At 43.0% G+C, this 16,269-nt stretch overlaps 1 protein-coding gene across 2 annotated transcripts; it reads left to right on the top strand.

The window, feature by feature from the left end:
• The first annotated feature begins 624 nt into the window (after window positions 1-624).
• On the top strand, window positions 625-14,471 carry ZNF613 (zinc finger protein 613). Of its 2 annotated transcripts, XM_004781899.3 has the most exons (7): window positions 625-676; window positions 2,546-2,616; window positions 2,973-3,086; window positions 4,718-4,922; window positions 6,792-6,918; window positions 7,200-7,292; window positions 11,104-14,471. In XM_004781899.3, the coding sequence occupies exons 4-7, from the start codon at window positions 4,908-4,910 to the stop codon at window positions 12,834-12,836; spliced, it is 1,968 nt and encodes a 655-aa protein (XP_004781956.2). In that variant the 5' UTR covers window positions 625-676; window positions 2,546-2,616; window positions 2,973-3,086; window positions 4,718-4,907; the 3' UTR covers window positions 12,837-14,471. The 2 variants fall into 2 exon arrangements, with proteins under 2 accessions (XP_004781956.2, XP_044933328.1); XM_045077393.1 differs by lacking the exon at window positions 4,718-4,922.
• Window positions 14,472-16,269: the final 1,798 nt, after the last annotated feature.

Here is a 16,269-nt window from a genome sequence, read left to right as displayed (position 1 = left end):
TATATTTCTCCCTGAATGTTTCAGCAAGCATATAATTAGAGTTCTACCTGTAGCAACTACTAATCCTTCTGTCTCTATAGATTTGCCTGTCCTGGACATTTCATATAAACGATGCAAATGCAGTCATAGGCTATGTGCACTTTTGTGATTGGTTTCTTTCATTTAATGTAAGAGGGTTATCCATGTGGTAACATGTATATGTACTTCATTCCTTTTTTATACCTGAATAATACCCCATTGTGTGGAGATAGCACATTTTGGTTGTCCTTTCATAAGCTGAAGAATATTTGGGTTGTTTTGGGTTGTTTCTGCATTTTGGCTGTTATAAATAATGCTCCTATAAACATTTGTTTACAAACTTTTTTAAAAAATTACAGTGTAATTAACCTAGTGTTATTTAATTTGTACAATATGGTAATTCAGCAGTTCCATATATTACTCAGCGATGATCAAGGTAAGTATACTCTTTTTTTTTTTTTGAAAAAAATTTTTTTAAAGATTTTATTTATTTATTTGACAGATCACAAGTAGGCAGAGAGGGAGGCAGAGAGAGAGGGGGAAACAGGCTCCCTGCTGAGCAGAGAACCCGATGTGGGGCTGGATCCCAGGACCCTGGGATCATGACCTGAGCTGAAGGCAGAGGCTTTAATCTACTGAGCCACCCAGGCGCCCCAAGGTAAGTATACTCTTAACCACCTTCATCTATTTCACTAGTGCCCCTCCTACCACCTCTCTGGTAGCCATCAGTTTGTTCTCAATGGTTAAGAGTCTTTTTTTTTTTTTGGTTTCTCTCTCTCTCTATTTATTTAAGTAATCTCTGCACCCAACGTGGGGCTTGAACTCATGACCCAAACATCAAGAGTTGCAAGTTTTTTCGACTGAGTCAGCCAGGTGCTCCTGTTTGCCTCTCTCTGTATTTTTTTGTTCGTTTGTTTTGTTTCTTAAATTCCACAGATGAACGAAATCATATGGTATTTGTCTTTCTCTGACAGGCTTATTTCACTTAGCATTATACTCTGTAGACCCATCCATATTGTTGCAAATGGCAAGATTTCATTCTTGTTTTATGGCTGAATAATATTCCATTATATATGTTATATATCATATAATACTAATATATGCCATATATACCAATAATATTGCATTATGTATTACATATTACATATATAATCTATATATTAGTTATAATAAATGTGTTTTATACACACATGCACATACACGCACACACATATATAACACACCACATTTTCTTTATCCATTCATCTGTCAATGGACATTTAGTTTGCTTCTGTAATTTGGCTGTTGTAAATCATGCTGCAGTAAACCTGGGATGCACATAGCCCTTTGAATTAGTGTTTTCATATTCTTTGGGTAAGTACCCCGGAGTGTAATTGCTAGATCATAAGGTTCTATTTTTAGTCTTTTAAGGAATCTCCATAATGTTTTCCATGGTGGCTATACCAATTTGCATTCCTTCCATCATTGCATGAGGGTTCCTATTTTTCCACATTCCCGCCAATACTTGTTTCTTGTGTTTTTGATTTTTATTATCCTGACAGGTGTGACATGATTTCTCATTGGGTTTTGTGTATAAAGACTTTTGGGTGGACATGCTTTTAATTCTCCTGGATATAATCCTGGTATGAAATTGCTGAATTGCTGGGTCACATGGTAAATATGTTTAACTGTTGGAAGAACTACCAGATTATTCTCCAAAGTGGCTGCATCATTTTGGATTTCCATTAGCAGTTATGCGGGTTCCGTTTCTTCCAGATACTTACAAACACTGTTATTTCCTTTTTTTTTTTTTTAAGATTTTATTTATTTATTTGACAGAGATCACAAGTAGGCAGAGAGGCAGGCAGAGAGAGAGAGGGGAAAGCAGTCTCCCTGCTGAGCAGAGAGCCCGATGTGGAACTCGATCACAGGACCCTGAGATCATGACCTGAGCCAAAGGCAGAGGCTTAACCCACTGAGCCACCCAGGTGCCCCCCCCCCTTTTTTAAACTATATCCATCCTAGTGAGAGTGAGTGGTATCTTGGTTGTGTTTTTTTTTTTTTTTTAAAGATTTTATTTGTCAGAGAGAGAGAGAGAGAGCGCGCGCAAGCACAGGCAGAGAGAGTGGCAGGCAGAGTCAGAGGGAGAAGCAGGCTCCCCAATGTGGGACTCAATCCCAAGACGCTGGGATCATGACCTGAGCCGAAGGCAGCTGCTTAACCAACTGAGCCACCCAGGTGCCCCCCCCCTTTTTTAACTATATCCATCCTAGTGAGAGTGAGTGGTATGTTGGTTGTGGTTTTGATTTGTATTTTTCTGAAGAATGATACTGAGCATCTTTTTCATGTGCTTATACTATGCATAAATTGAGATATATATATATATATTTTTATACAAAATTGTTGCTTGCAAAACATATGCAAAAAAGCTTAAAAAGAGAGAGAGAGAGAGACCAAAGGCATCCTCCCTGCTAATTTCCTAAGACATTAAAAAAAAATCTAACTAACCTTCTTTATTTTTAGACATTTAACGTTCTTTATTTTTAAGACACAGGTCAGGCGTAGGCATGATTCACGGCTGCAGGAGAGCGAGCCCGCCCCGCTTCTCCCTCCCACAAGGTTTGGACTCTCCCTCGTTTTCTACTTAAGGCATTTTTTCCTCTTTTCGGACATTTGTTAGCATTTCTAATAGCTACATAATATTTCACTGGATATGTGAATTTTTATTCATTCAATGAATTCTCTGTTAGCAGACCTAATAATACTTGTATATCAGTTTTGGATGCTTGTTCCATTATTCCCTTTGCAAAGATTCCTAGAAGTGGATTTCTTGGATTTTAGCAAGATCTCTATTGAAAGTATTCAATACAAACTGTTAAAACCTTTCCCCTAAAGTAGCCAGTCATGTAACACTGCTATAAGAAATGTGTGTTTTGGACTTACTTATTTAAGTAATTTCTACACCCAATGTGCAGCTTGAACTCATGACCCCAAGATCAAGAGTCACAAGTTCTCACTCAGCCCACCAGGGATCCCAAAATGAGATCAACTTTTAGATGAAATTCTATAATCAGCCATCTGACTATAAGGTTTGTACACCTTATATTGTTTTTTTGTGTGTGTGTGTGGCTTTTTTCTTTTTTAGATTTTATTTATTTGTTTATTTATTTATTTAGAGAGTGCACATGTGTTGGGGGACGGGCAGAGCAAGAGGGAGAGAGAATTTCAAGCAGATTGCATGCTAAGTGCAGAGCCAGACTTGAGGCTTGATCCCACAACCCTGAGGTCATGACCTGAGCTGAAATCGAGAGTCAGTCACTTAACCAACTGACCCACCCAGGTGCCCCCACCTTACATCGTTTTTAAGAAACATCCGTTGCTTTTCTGTCTTGTGTGAGGTTCAAATTAGAGGGATGGGCACATTGCATTAGCCCTTCAGGTAGGCCTCACGCAGGCTGGAACAAGTGAACACAATTCTTTGCAAATCCAGTTTGCTCTACTCATTCCAGGACCAGGAACCAGACTCCCCCACTGAGAAGGCTGGCTCCCGTCTCTAGGACGACTACCAAACTAAGGAGGCAGTGAAGTAGGGGCAAATAACAATGGCACAGAGCTTTCCTATCATTTTTAAGTTGCCTCTTTCTTTCTTTCTTTTTTTTTTTTTTAAAGATTTTATTTATTTATTTGCCAGAGAGAGAGAGAGAGAGAGAGCATGCGAGAGCAAGAGCGAGCACAGGCAGGCCAAGTGGCAGCAGAGGCAGAGGGAGAAGCAGGCTCCCTGCCGAGCAAGGAGCTCTATGTGGGACTCGATCCCAGGACGCTGGGATCATGACCTGAGCCGAAGGCAGCTGCTTAACCAACTGAGCCACCCAGGCGTTCCAAGTTGCCTCTTTCTTGACTGAGGGCTATAAACCTGTGACTATTTTCAGAGTTAGGATAAAGGTGTTGTTTTATTCTTTATTCTGACACTTCTTCTTGTTGTTTCAGTGTTTTTGTGGAGGTACACAGCCTTGGAACTTCCCACTCTGCCATTTTCATTCAGTGGGATTTTCCTCCATGATGTACATAATAATGATTAATTTTGTTTTGTCTTTTTGGTCGTGGTACTTTTTTAAAGACATAAACTGACTGTGAATGCAACTTCAGTGATGACCTCTGATTCCCCTTCCCTTCCCTCCCCAGACATAATGGCTTTCTTGAACTTGTTCTATGTAATGCACGTTTTTATACTTCACTCAATGTATATATAGTCAGAAAGAATAGTCTTGCTCATAGGCTTTAATTTTTTTTCTCTTGGTTTGCTTTTGTTTCATTTCAATGGTTTGTTGAATAATGCTTTGCTGAGCTTGTTTGTCTTCAAACTGAGGTGTGTACAAAAACTTTCGTACATGAGCACTCTCGATCTTAAAGGAATAGAGGTCCAAATCTTCACCTTTTGAGGTGTGGTTCTTCCAAAACTGACCTGTGTGAGAAGCCCCTCTGCTGTGGGGTATCTTGCATGCTGGTTCTCCTTTCTGGGCTCCTTTTCACAGACGCCACTTCCAGTCCATAGTAGAAGGTGCTCACAAAGTCACAGTCTGGTGTTTCATCGCCCCAGAGTGCAGTAGACTCTGGGATTCCAAACAAAGGAACAGATAGCCTTGAAACCCTGTGAGGGGAGGAGCAGCGATAACTTCTTGGTCCAGAGGAACTGTGTACTCAAAGTGAATTTACTTTTCAGCCCTTAGGTTCTACTGTAGGAGCAAGATCCAACAAGTAAAGCGAAGAGGTGGGCTCAGGACCTGCGTATGGTCATTTGTGGGGACACCACTGACCAGACACCAAAATTTCAGAAATTGAGGGGAATGAATTCAAGAAGAAACTAAACACACAAGTCCCCTTTACTGACTGTTTTCCAGTAACAGAAGAAAATGATTAAGGACCAGGTGACTTTGTTTTATTCCTTCCTTCATTCTGTCATTGATTTCTGGAGAACTTTCAAACTCAGTCGAATTACATGGAAAAGACTAAATTGGTAAAGTAGGACTTGCGTAGAAACAGACTGTACAGAAATAGATTTAGATTCCAACTTTCAATATCAAGGCAGATAGGATCAGGAATATATTCATAGGATCCACACTGAGGGACCAGTGTTAGAGCATCACAGGTGACTGGGCATCCTACAGGCTATGCTTGCTGTCAGCTTATGTCTGCTAGCTCTGGCGGCCATCACAATTAGAGAATCACGGTGATCACAGCATTTGCAATGACAGAGGAGAAAGCAGCCTGGTTCCACAAGGATGTTGCTATATATTTCGTGGCACTCAGTTGTTGGGACTTTTGTTTAATGGTGCTTCCTAGACGTTATATGGTAGACAGTGTCCTAAGCTTCAACTTTCTCCTAAGTGCAAAAGAAGGTTTCTGGAAGAGCTCTTCGAGGCTAGACCAGGAGAATTCAGTGGGCGCATTTCTTCCTGGGATCATAACAAGGTGACCCATGGACCCAGCCTTGTGGCTGTCAGGGTTAATCTAGAAATAAAACCTAGGTGACCTAAGAAAATGAGCTGTCTCCTGTATTAACAGGTGACAAAGTTGGTGTTTGAGTTCAGTTACGGCTGTAAAGTGTTGAAGGTACTGTTGTCTGGCAAGGTTGTTGGGATCCAGAGGGTTTGCTTTTGAACTTGCCTTTATGTAAGATAGTATATGCTCCTTGCTCATGTTCAAAGCCAATTTATACTGTCTCCTCTTTTATTACCTTTTAAAATTTAATCCTGTAGAAGTCCCTGAACATATTTAAAGATTTAAAAAATTCCAATGTACAAAGTCCTATAGCAGAAGTAAAGTTCCTTTTTATCTGTATAGAGCTAATGGTTCAAATACATATATTGGAAATGTTTATAATTTAGCAGAATTTAATGGCTACTTATTACAGAAACTTGATTGCTACTGAATGATTAGAGAATATTTTGCTATATATAGGATTGGCTGTGGATGTATTTTTTCCTTCTATAACAATGTAGGTTTTTTTTTTAAGATTTTATTTATTTATGTATTTGTCACAGAGAGAGAGAGAGCGCGCACAGGCAGGCAGAGTGACAGACAGAGGCAGAGAGAGAAGCAGGCTCCCTGCCGAGCAAGATGCCAGATTCAGGACTCGATCCCAGGACCCTGGGATCATGACTTGAGCTGAAGGCATCGGCTTAACCGACTGAGCCATCCAGGCATCCCAAAAATGTAGTGTTTTTTTGTTTTGTTTTGTTTTTTTAAGATTTTATTCATTTATTTGACAGACAGAGATCACAAGTAGGCAGAGAGGCGGGCAGAGAGAGGAGTAAGCAGGCTCCCCGCTGAGCAGAGAGCCCGATGTGGGACTCGATCCCAGGACCCAGAGATCATGACCTGAGCTGAAGACAGAGGCTTTAACCCACTGAGCCACCCAGGTGTCCCCCAACAATGTAGTTTTTAAAAAAATCAAGACACCTGGGGCAGCTGGGATGGCTCAGTCTGTTAAGTGGCCAATGCTTGATTTTGGCTTAGGTCATGACCTTGGCCTCCTGGGACCAAGCCCTGTGTAGGGCTCCGCACTCAGCCTAGAGTCTCCTTGAGATTCTCTTCCTTTCCCTGTGCCCACACCCCCCCGCTTACATGCTTGCTCTCCCTCTAAAATAAATAGATAAACCTTTAACAAAGAATCAAAACACCTAAATGTATAGATGTAGCCTTGTGGTGAACACAAGCACAGCAACTTCCTTTATATTCCTTCCATTTCAGTAACTAGAGGAACACTCCCATGACACAGGACTGTGTTCTTACAGGTAACTCTGACACTGGAGGATGTGGCCGTAGACTTCACATGGGAGGAGTGGCAGCTCCTGGCCCCTGCCCAGAAGAACCTGTATCGGGACGTGATGTTGGAGAATTATAGGAACCTGGTGTCAGTAGGTGAGGACAGCTCCCCTGGGTCACTCAGAGGAATGCATCAGTGGTCTTTCCTCTTGCAGCTTCTGAGAGCTCTGGCATGTCTATGCTGCTCAGCAGGGTGAATTCTCAGTCCCCAGATTCTCTGGCCCCAGATTCGAGGGTATAATGTGCCCATCCTGAGAGAAGACCTTTAACTTTGCCAACCTGCAAATTGAGTGACTCCTGAAATACGACTTTGTTCTGTGTTGGCAGACACCAGCCAGTTCACAGAGCCTACCTCTTCTTTCATTTCCCACGCACAGGGTATAAGGCCAGCAAGCCGGATGCACTCTCCAGGTGGGAACAAGGGGCACTATGGACAACAGAAGATGAAATCCGCAGTCGAATCTGTCCAGGTGAGAGAAAACCAACAAGGAAGGTGGTGAGGAAGTCGTATTTAGTCACTCAGACCTGTCCCAGCTGCAAGGGTGTCTAAGGCCATATGAACAGAGCTCCAGGAATCTCCCTGAGAAGGGCTCTTTTTCTTTGAAGTGCTTAGAGCACTTACCACTTCTTGGGTTCAATCCCTGTTTGTTTCTTACAGGTCTCCATTAATTTTTTTTTTTAAGATTTTATTTATTTATTTTTTTGACAGAGATCACAAGTAGGCAGAGAAAGAGAGGAGGAAGCAGGCTCCCCGCCGAGCAGAGAGTCCAACTCGGGGCTCAATCCCAGAACGCTGGGATCATGACCCGAGCTGAAGGCAGAGGCCCCAACCCACTAAGCCACCCAGGCGCCCCTCCATTAATTCTTTTTTTTAGAGATTTCATTTATTTGACAGAGAGAGACACAGCAAGAGAGGGAACACAAGCATAGGGAGTGGGAGAAGGAAAAGCAGGCTTCCCACTGAGCAGGGAGCCGGATTCAGGGCTCGATTCCAGGACCCTGGGATCGTGACTGGAGCCTAAGGCAGACGCTTAACGATGGAGCCACCTAGGCGCCCCTCCGTTAATTTTCTCTCTAGATATCTTTTTAGAATTCCCAAATCTTACCACCCTTTATCTCCCAGGACTGTGTCACTACCTGTTCCTTCTGCTTCTCTTGCTACAGAAGTCTGTCTTCCACACCTCTCTCCAGAGGGAAATGTTTGCTTTGAGCACTGGCTGCTGGCTGTTGCACTTCCCTCCCCTTTGGACAATGTCAGCTTCCCTTCTTTTTTTTTAAAGATTTTATTTATTTATTTGACAGAGAGAGATCACAAGTAGGCAGAGAGGCAGGCAGAGAGAGAGGAAGAGAAGCAGGCTCCCCGCTGAGCAGAGAGCCCGACGCGGGACTCAATCCCAGGACCCCGAGACCATGACCCGAGCCGAAGGCGGCGGCCCAGCACACCGAGCCACTCAGGCGCCCCGTCTTAACATTCATCTCCATTTTTGGGAGTTAGAATTTCAACAGTGTGACTTTGGCAACCGGGGACATAAACATTCCGCAGTAGCTGCTGTTCTTTATGTCTTAAATGTCTGGCCATGCAGGAAAACCTCTCGTATCTTCTTTACCCTGACACCATGACCACATACACAGGACTTCTCACACCATGTGTTGGCAGTTTTCCTTACACCAAGCGGTTCTTTGTGACACCAGCCAGGTCTTCTACCATTTAACTCAATTTCGACATTATCTATCTGGAGGTAGCTTCAGAACCCACAAGTTAAGGGCTCTGTCACATGAGACTGCCCCCCACTCCTTCCTTCCTTCCACATTTTATATATATATATAAAAAAAACCGAGAGAGAGAGAGAGCACAAGCAGGGGGAGTGTCAGGCAGAGGGAGAGGGAGAAGCAGGCTCCCTGCTGAACAGGGAATCTGACTCAGGGCTTGATCCCAGGACCCTGGGATCATGTTCCAAGCCAAATGCAGGCGCTTAACAAACTGAGCCACCCAGGCACCCATATTTTTTATTTTTCTGGAAAGAATTATCACACTTATTGATTGAGGAAAAGGGTGTTCTTTTTTTGCCCCCCACTTTATATATCAGTCACACTTAGTAGGTCCCCAGTTTCAAATTTGTCTCATGGCTATAAATCAGAGGTTTTCATGAACTCCTCTCCCTTAGATTTGCTTACTTGCAACAACAACTCAGAGAACTCAGGGAAATACTTGTTGTCTACCAGTTTATTAGAAAAGGATATGATAAAGGACATGGATGAACATCCAGAGGAAGAGATGCATAGGTGAGGTATGTGGGAAAGGGCAGGGAGCTTCCATCCCCTCTCCAGGCCCCTGTCTCCTAGCACTTCCATGTGTTCAGTAACCTGGAAGCTCCCCGAACCCCATACTCCTAGAATTTTCTGGAGGCTTCCTCACGTAGGCCAAATCAGTCATTAACTCTGTCTCCAACCCTCTCCCCTTTCTGGAGGTTGGAGGGTGGGGCTGAATGTTCCAAGATTCTAATGATAGCTTGGTCTTTCTGCTGACCAGCCCCCATCCAGCAGCCCACCTAGAGTCATCTTATTAGAACAAAAGGCACTCCTTTTTTCTTTTTTTAATTTATTTATTTGATGGGCAGAGATCACAAGTAGGCAGAGAGGCAGGCAGAGAGACAGGGGGGAAGCAGGCTCCCCGCTGAGTAGAAGCCCGATGCAGGGCTCGATCCCAGGACCCTGAGATCACGACCTAAGCCGAAGGCAGAGGCTCAACCCACTGAGCCAGCCAGGTGCCCCCAAAAGGCACTCTTATCACCCAGGAAATTCCAAGGGATTTATGAGCCCTGGGTCAAGAGCCAAGGTCAGAAACTAAACATGAGAACAAAAGTTGCTCTGAGTACTCTTATCACTTAGGAAATGGTATAAGTTGTAGGGGCTCTTTGTGGGAACTAGGGGTAGTGAAGTGTTGCACCCTTCCTTACCTTCTCAGCTCCCTTATGTAAAGTCTTGGCTATTCCTGTTGATTTCTTAAAATTTGTCATTCTTTGTTCCCAGCCTAGACCACATCATTAAACCCCATGCCTGCTTTGCTTTAATTTCCTTGTATAGTTATTCGTTCTGATCATTAGTTTAGTCCATCTTAAATGAGACTGCTGGATGCATTCTCTTGAATCTTTCCTTTTCCTTATGATAATCAGTAACATTAAGTCCCAACTAATCGTATTACTGGTCTTTTTTTTTTTTTTAAGATTTTATTCATTTATTTGAGAGAACATGAGTGGTGGGCGGGGGCAGAGGGAGAAGCAGACTTCCTGCTGAGCAGGAAGCCCAATGTGGAGTTCAATACCAGGGCCCTAGATTATGACCTGAGCCAAAGGCAAATGCTCAACCAACTGAGCCATCTTGGCGCCCTATTTACCAGGCTAATAGGAAGGAAATTTCTCTTATTTATTTATTTAAAAGATTTTATTTATTTATTTGACAGAGAGAGATCACAAGTAGACGGAGAGGCGGGCAGAGAGAGAAAGAGAGAGAGGGAAGGCCCCCTGCTGAGCACAGAGCCCAATGTGGGACTTGATCCCAGGACTCTGAGATCATGACCTGAGCCGAAGGCAGCGGCTTAACCCACTGAGCCACCCAGGCGCCCGGAAATTTCTCTTTGATCAGTAATTTCCATGATAGAGCTCTTGCTTATATAGAGTTGGCTTCCCTTTTCCTACGGTCAAGGTCAGCTATATTTGAAGGAGTCTCCTTAATGTGTTCCATACATGAGGCTCTTTCCTTGTTTCATTGTGTTAAATATTTTTGATTATTTTAATTGGGGTGTGTGTTTGTGTGTGTGTGTGTAGCATGTTACACATGGGCCCCAACAGCTGTGAACAATAGCAGCAGCAACAACAAAACTCTTTACAGAGATGAGTTTGTACGAGGAGAAACAAAACTAATCTAAATAAATGAATATGTCTTATGGTGAAAAGTGCCAGGAAGATCAGTGGGACAGCAGTGGGATAGTGTGTGAAGCCCAGGAGCTGCTATAGCACCTGGGAGTCTAGCTGGGGCCTCTCCGGGGAATGGGAGTAACTCTTTGGTAAGATGCCTTTGAGCAGCTGCATGAGGGATGTGAGTCCTTGGACGAACTGAGCTCCAAGTAGACCAAATGGTGAGTTCAAAAGCCCAAGGCTGGGGCACCTGGATGGCTCAGTTGGTTAAGCTTCTGTCTTCAGCTCAAGTCACAAAAGCCATTTGTGAAATAGTTTTATTGTATACCAAACTCATGGAAAGAATTATTCTTCTTTTCTTTCTTAGAGATCAAGAAAGATGATGGTCATCTACAGGGGCACTTGCAAAATCAAAGATGTCCAAAGAGAATGAAACAATGCCATGAACATAATGCATTCGGAAACATCATTCATCAGAGTAAAAGTAATTTTCCCTTAAGGCAAAATCATGATATCATTGGCTTAGATGAGAAAACACTGAAATCAAATGTAAGTTTAGTCAACCAGAACAGAGTCTATGAAGTAAAGAATCTCGTTGAGGTTAGTGGAGATACAAAATCCTTCTCCCATACAAAGCATGACCAGTATTGTACTGAAATTAAATTTCCTGAATGTGGGAATTCTATGAATAAAAATTCCCAATTCATCAAGCATCAAAGAACTGACAAGGTAGAGAAACCCCATGTATGCAGTGAATGTGGAAAAGGCTTCTTCAAGAGATCTCGGCTCATGGATCATCAGAGAGTTCACACGGGAGAGAAGCCTCATGGGTGCAGCATATGCGGAAAAGCCTTTTCCAGAAAGTCCAGACTCACCGAACATCAGAAAACTCATGTAGGTGAGACACGGTATGAATGCTCTGAATGTGACAAAGCCTTCCCCAAGAAATCCCGGCTAATCATGCATCAGAAAACTCATACAGGAGAGAAACCCTATGTGTGCAGTGAGTGTGGAAAAGGCTTTGTCAAGAAGTCTCGGCTCATAAACCATCAGAGAGTTCACACAGGAGAGAAGCCTCATGGATGCAGTCTGTGTGACAAAGCATTCTCCAGAAAGTCCAGGCTCATTGAACACCAAAGAACTCACACAGGAGAAAAGCCTTATGAATGCACTGAGTGTGACAAAACATTCCGCTGGAAGTCACAGCTCAATGCCCATCAGAAGACTCATACAGGAGAGAAATCGTATATATGCAGTGATTGCGGAAAAGGCTTCATTCAGAAGGGCAATCTCATTGTGCATCAGCGAACGCATACTGGGGAGAAGCCTTATATATGCAGTGAATGTGGGAAAGGTTTCATTCAGAAGGGCAATCTCCTTATACATCAGCGAACTCACACTGGAGAGAAACCCTACGTGTGTACCGAATGTGGGAAAGGCTTTAGCCAGAAGACATGCCTCATATCACATCAGCGATTTCATACTGGGAAGACTCCCTTTGTGTGTACTGAGTGTGGAAAATCCTGTTCACACAAGTCTGGTCTCATTAACCACCAGAGAATTCACACGGGAGAGAAACCCTATACCTGCAGTGACTGTGGGAAGGCTTTTAGAGATAAGTCGTGCCTTAATCGACACCGGAGAACTCATACAGGAGAGAGGCCCTATGGATGTGCTGACTGTGGGAAGGCTTTCTCTCACCTGTCCTGCCTGGTTTACCATAAGGGAATGCTGCATGCAAGGGAGAAAGGTACACGTTCAGTCGCATTGGAGAATCCCTTCGCAGAGAGCCACAGCTCATCGCTTTCAAATGACAGCAGGCAGGAGAAGGACCCTGTTAACACAGTGTCCGTGCAAATGCCTACTGTAGCAGCTCAGACTTCCTTGCATCTCCGTGGACTCCTAACAGATGGGAACATGGCCACTGTGGGACATCCAGGTGCCAGATGCGCACCGTCAGCAGATAACAGAATTTACACAGAGAAACCTTTTGAATGCAGTGAATGCGGTAGTGCCCTCACTGATCAGTTGTGTCATATTTTATGTCACGAAAAGCACGCTGAAATAAAATGTGATACGATCAAGGTGGAAAACCCTTGACTAAAACCTCCTTGTTCATTTTGCGACCAATAAGTGTGTACAGTGACAAACAGTATAAAGACCAGGCATAGTGCAAAGACGTAGTATAAAGATCGGAAAAGCCTTTGTGGAAAGGTAGACCTTACCGGGGGCTTCATAGGTCCCGTATCATCAGCGAGCTCATAGCTGGTAGAAATAGAATGACGCTGGAAAAAGGCCTTCCCCAGAAGTAAGACCAGTAGGCGTCAGAGAGTTCACACAGGAGAACAACAGTTGGAAGAACCCTGAAGGCAGTGCATGTGGCCCGGTGGTCAGTGGAGCACTCTGCCTCATCCCTTGGCAGAGAAAATCATACAGAATATCTTCGGCAAAGTACCAGAAAACACATAAAGCAAATAAGCCCTGTGAAGATGAATATTTTAGAGATTTCTGCCACAAGTCTGACATCATTTTACTTCAGATAATGTACGTAGTGTATATTTTAGGACCGCATACCTTGAATCAAACTCCTCATTGGTACAATGGTCACTCTTCAATTCAAAGCAGGTGGTATATATTGCACATCAATGGTTAGAGCTCTAACAGTGCACCCCCTCCCTTTTAGGGGGATATGAATCTTTCATTTCTACCCACCATCATTAGCTCTGGTGTTTCTCTGGTTCTGAATTTATTCAGTTTATTTTAGGCTACCAAAGTCCATCCTTCAGCCTTCAAAAGGAAAGTGAATACATTGGATTCAGTAGCGTACTGTCATGTGTTTGGATGTGTTTTACTTTGTAAATCTCACCCAAAGGAACAACTCTCCAGGACCCATGAATAACCTATCAGCCAGGTTCTTTTCCTAGACATCTGGTACACACACCGCTCAGAAAAAATGTTGATCAGCTGTTTCCTTTACCTAGTGATGTTCTAGAACCCACATATGATGTCAGTGAACTGAATAAAAGTCCCTGCTGACTTCAAGCTGGCATTTTTAAAAAAGATTTTATTTATTTAGCTGAGCACAAGCAGGGGAAGTAGAAGGCAGAAGGAAAGGGAGAAGCAGGGAGCCTGATGTGGGGCTTGATCCCAGTACCCTGGGATCATGACCTGAGCTGAAGGCAGATGCTTAACCAACTGAGCCACTCAGGTTCCCCTAACCTGGCTTTTTTTTTTTTTTTTAAAGCTGGATTATATGTGTGTAGCAATTTGACCCTCCAACAAATGTAATCAAAGGATGTATACACCTACATTAGTTGAAAAGGACATACTCTAGAAGGTCCAGAGTATCCTGGTAACTTCTTGTTCAAGGGCACATTATTATTTGGAGAGGGAGCAGGAAAGGATTCACTTAGTTTTACACATGTAAAATGGGATATGGAAACTTTTTTAAAGGTTCGTATCTTAACTCTCCATTTGGATTATAAATGCCTATCTGGTTAGTTTAGACAGTCGTATATTCCCCAGCACATATAAAAATAGGAAAGAATTACATAGCTTTGAAAGGTGATTGAAGTGAATGCTTGACTTAAATGAATGACTTAACAGACTAATCAATCAAACATATTTTTGTCAGTGAAATAAAGGAGCTATGGGAATAAAACTTCAAAGATCAGTGCTATCCAAGGAACATTTAAAAAAAAAAAAAAAAGAATCCTGAATAGAGGCCTCTGGCAATATAGAAGGGGCAGACCAGTGAAGGAATAGGATCTGCAGAACAAGCCCAATTAATGGAAGAAAGAGATGTCACTTTAAATATTGAGGACATTGTGTTAGATGGGTGGAGGTGAGAATTCCGTCATGTCATGGAGAAGAGCCCTGACTCTGGTCCATGGTCTGCCACTGCCATGGCAACTTAAGAGTTGCCAACATCTCAGGGATCCCAGCTCCTCTGTGTTGTGATGAATGGAGACATGACGTGGCATCATCATCAGGGGAATGGGGCCCGTGTCATCTCTTCTGTACTCCGGGTTCTTTCTCTTGGTTCAATAAAGATCTATCCAGCTTAAAAACCATGAGTCCTGCTTACAAGGGAAAAAAGTGGAAATTTGGTGTGTTCCAAACTCTTGAGTCAATTACTCAATTCACTACTACAAATAACATTTTTTGAGCATCTGCTCTGTGCCAGGCACTGTTGTAGACATGGGATACTCTGGTGAACAAAACATGCAAACTAATGACCTCTAACAAGACAGATGCTCTTTAATCAGAAATGGATTCCTCTTCGACTTGGTCTCCAGGTCTTCTCCGCTCCTTGTCTTGTGGATCTACACATTGTATCATGGTGGTCGGCGTCCTCCTACTTAAATCTGCAGTCAGGTCCCTGAATGGGCTGCGTGGCCTACCCTGAACCTGACCAGGTGCTGAACTCACCTTTCCAAGGTTTGCTCCCAGGTAAATAAAACATTGTAGTGGGATAGAGTCTGTGTTATCCTCTTTAAGAAGGCCATCTCATCTTGCATCCTCTACTGCTCCACTCCCTCACCTTCATAAAAATTAGTTCTAACTAGCACTAAGCTCGCTGTTTGCCAAATGATAACCACATTGTTTTGTTAGAATTCTGAAATGTTCCATTTCCATCTTGGTGCATTTTAGGGAAATGCTCTTGTACATTTGAGGGCTCATCACTTTGTCCTTGGTCTGTGTACCATGTTCTCAACTGTTGCACATGGTGTGAGCGAGGTCAGGGTTTGGAGTCTGCTGGGCTCACTCTGCCTTGTCTGGCCTAGTGCGGGTGGGTATATTAGTCTGCTTGGGCTATCATAACAAAACACGGACTGGGTGTTTAAAACAGCGGACTTTTCTTGCTCACAGTTCTGGAGGCTAAAGTGTGAGATCAAGGTCCACAGGGCTGGTTCCTTCAGAAGTCTCCCCTTGCTTGTTGATGACCACTTTCAAGACACAGTCTTCCCTTTGTGTGTGTCTGTGTCCGAATTTCTTCTCATAAGGAGACCACTTACACTGGATTAGGGTCCGGCCTGTGTGACCTTATTTCCAATGAATTATCTCTTCAAAGACCCTGTCTCCAAATACAGTCACTTTCTGAGGTATTGGAGATTATTATTTGAACATAAGGATTGATGTGGACAGGGGAGGGATGCTGGCATTTGTCCATGAATGCCATTTCAAATTTGGAAATTCATATTGGGCTAATGATAGTGCTGGCAGCCATCAGTAAACGATAGTGCCTTTTCCAGGTTTGAGGATTAATACAGGGCCATATGTCAGTATCTGATAAGGCCCCTATGTATCTGGTTGAGAGGCTGAAGCTTTGGAGTCCCAGGAACTCTGGGCTGTGGTATAGACCTGACAAATGCTACTTTCCCCTCAGTCCTTCAAAATCCCTCTTAAGGGATTTTGTTTTATATATATATAAAATATATATGTATATACACATTTATATATGTTATAAATGTTATATATGTATATACACACATACATGCATCAGATACATACAAATACATGCATTTTATGG

This window comes from Mustela putorius, unplaced genomic scaffold (genome assembly GCF_011764305.1).
Source record: "Mustela putorius furo isolate JIRA1106 unplaced genomic scaffold, ASM1176430v1.1 tig00000196_pilon_pilon_pilon, whole genome shotgun sequence".
NCBI classification, from domain to species: domain Eukaryota; kingdom Metazoa; phylum Chordata; class Mammalia; order Carnivora; family Mustelidae; genus Mustela; species Mustela putorius.
Note: the sequence above shows the minus strand (reverse complement) of the source record. Positions and strands in the feature narration are given on the sequence as shown.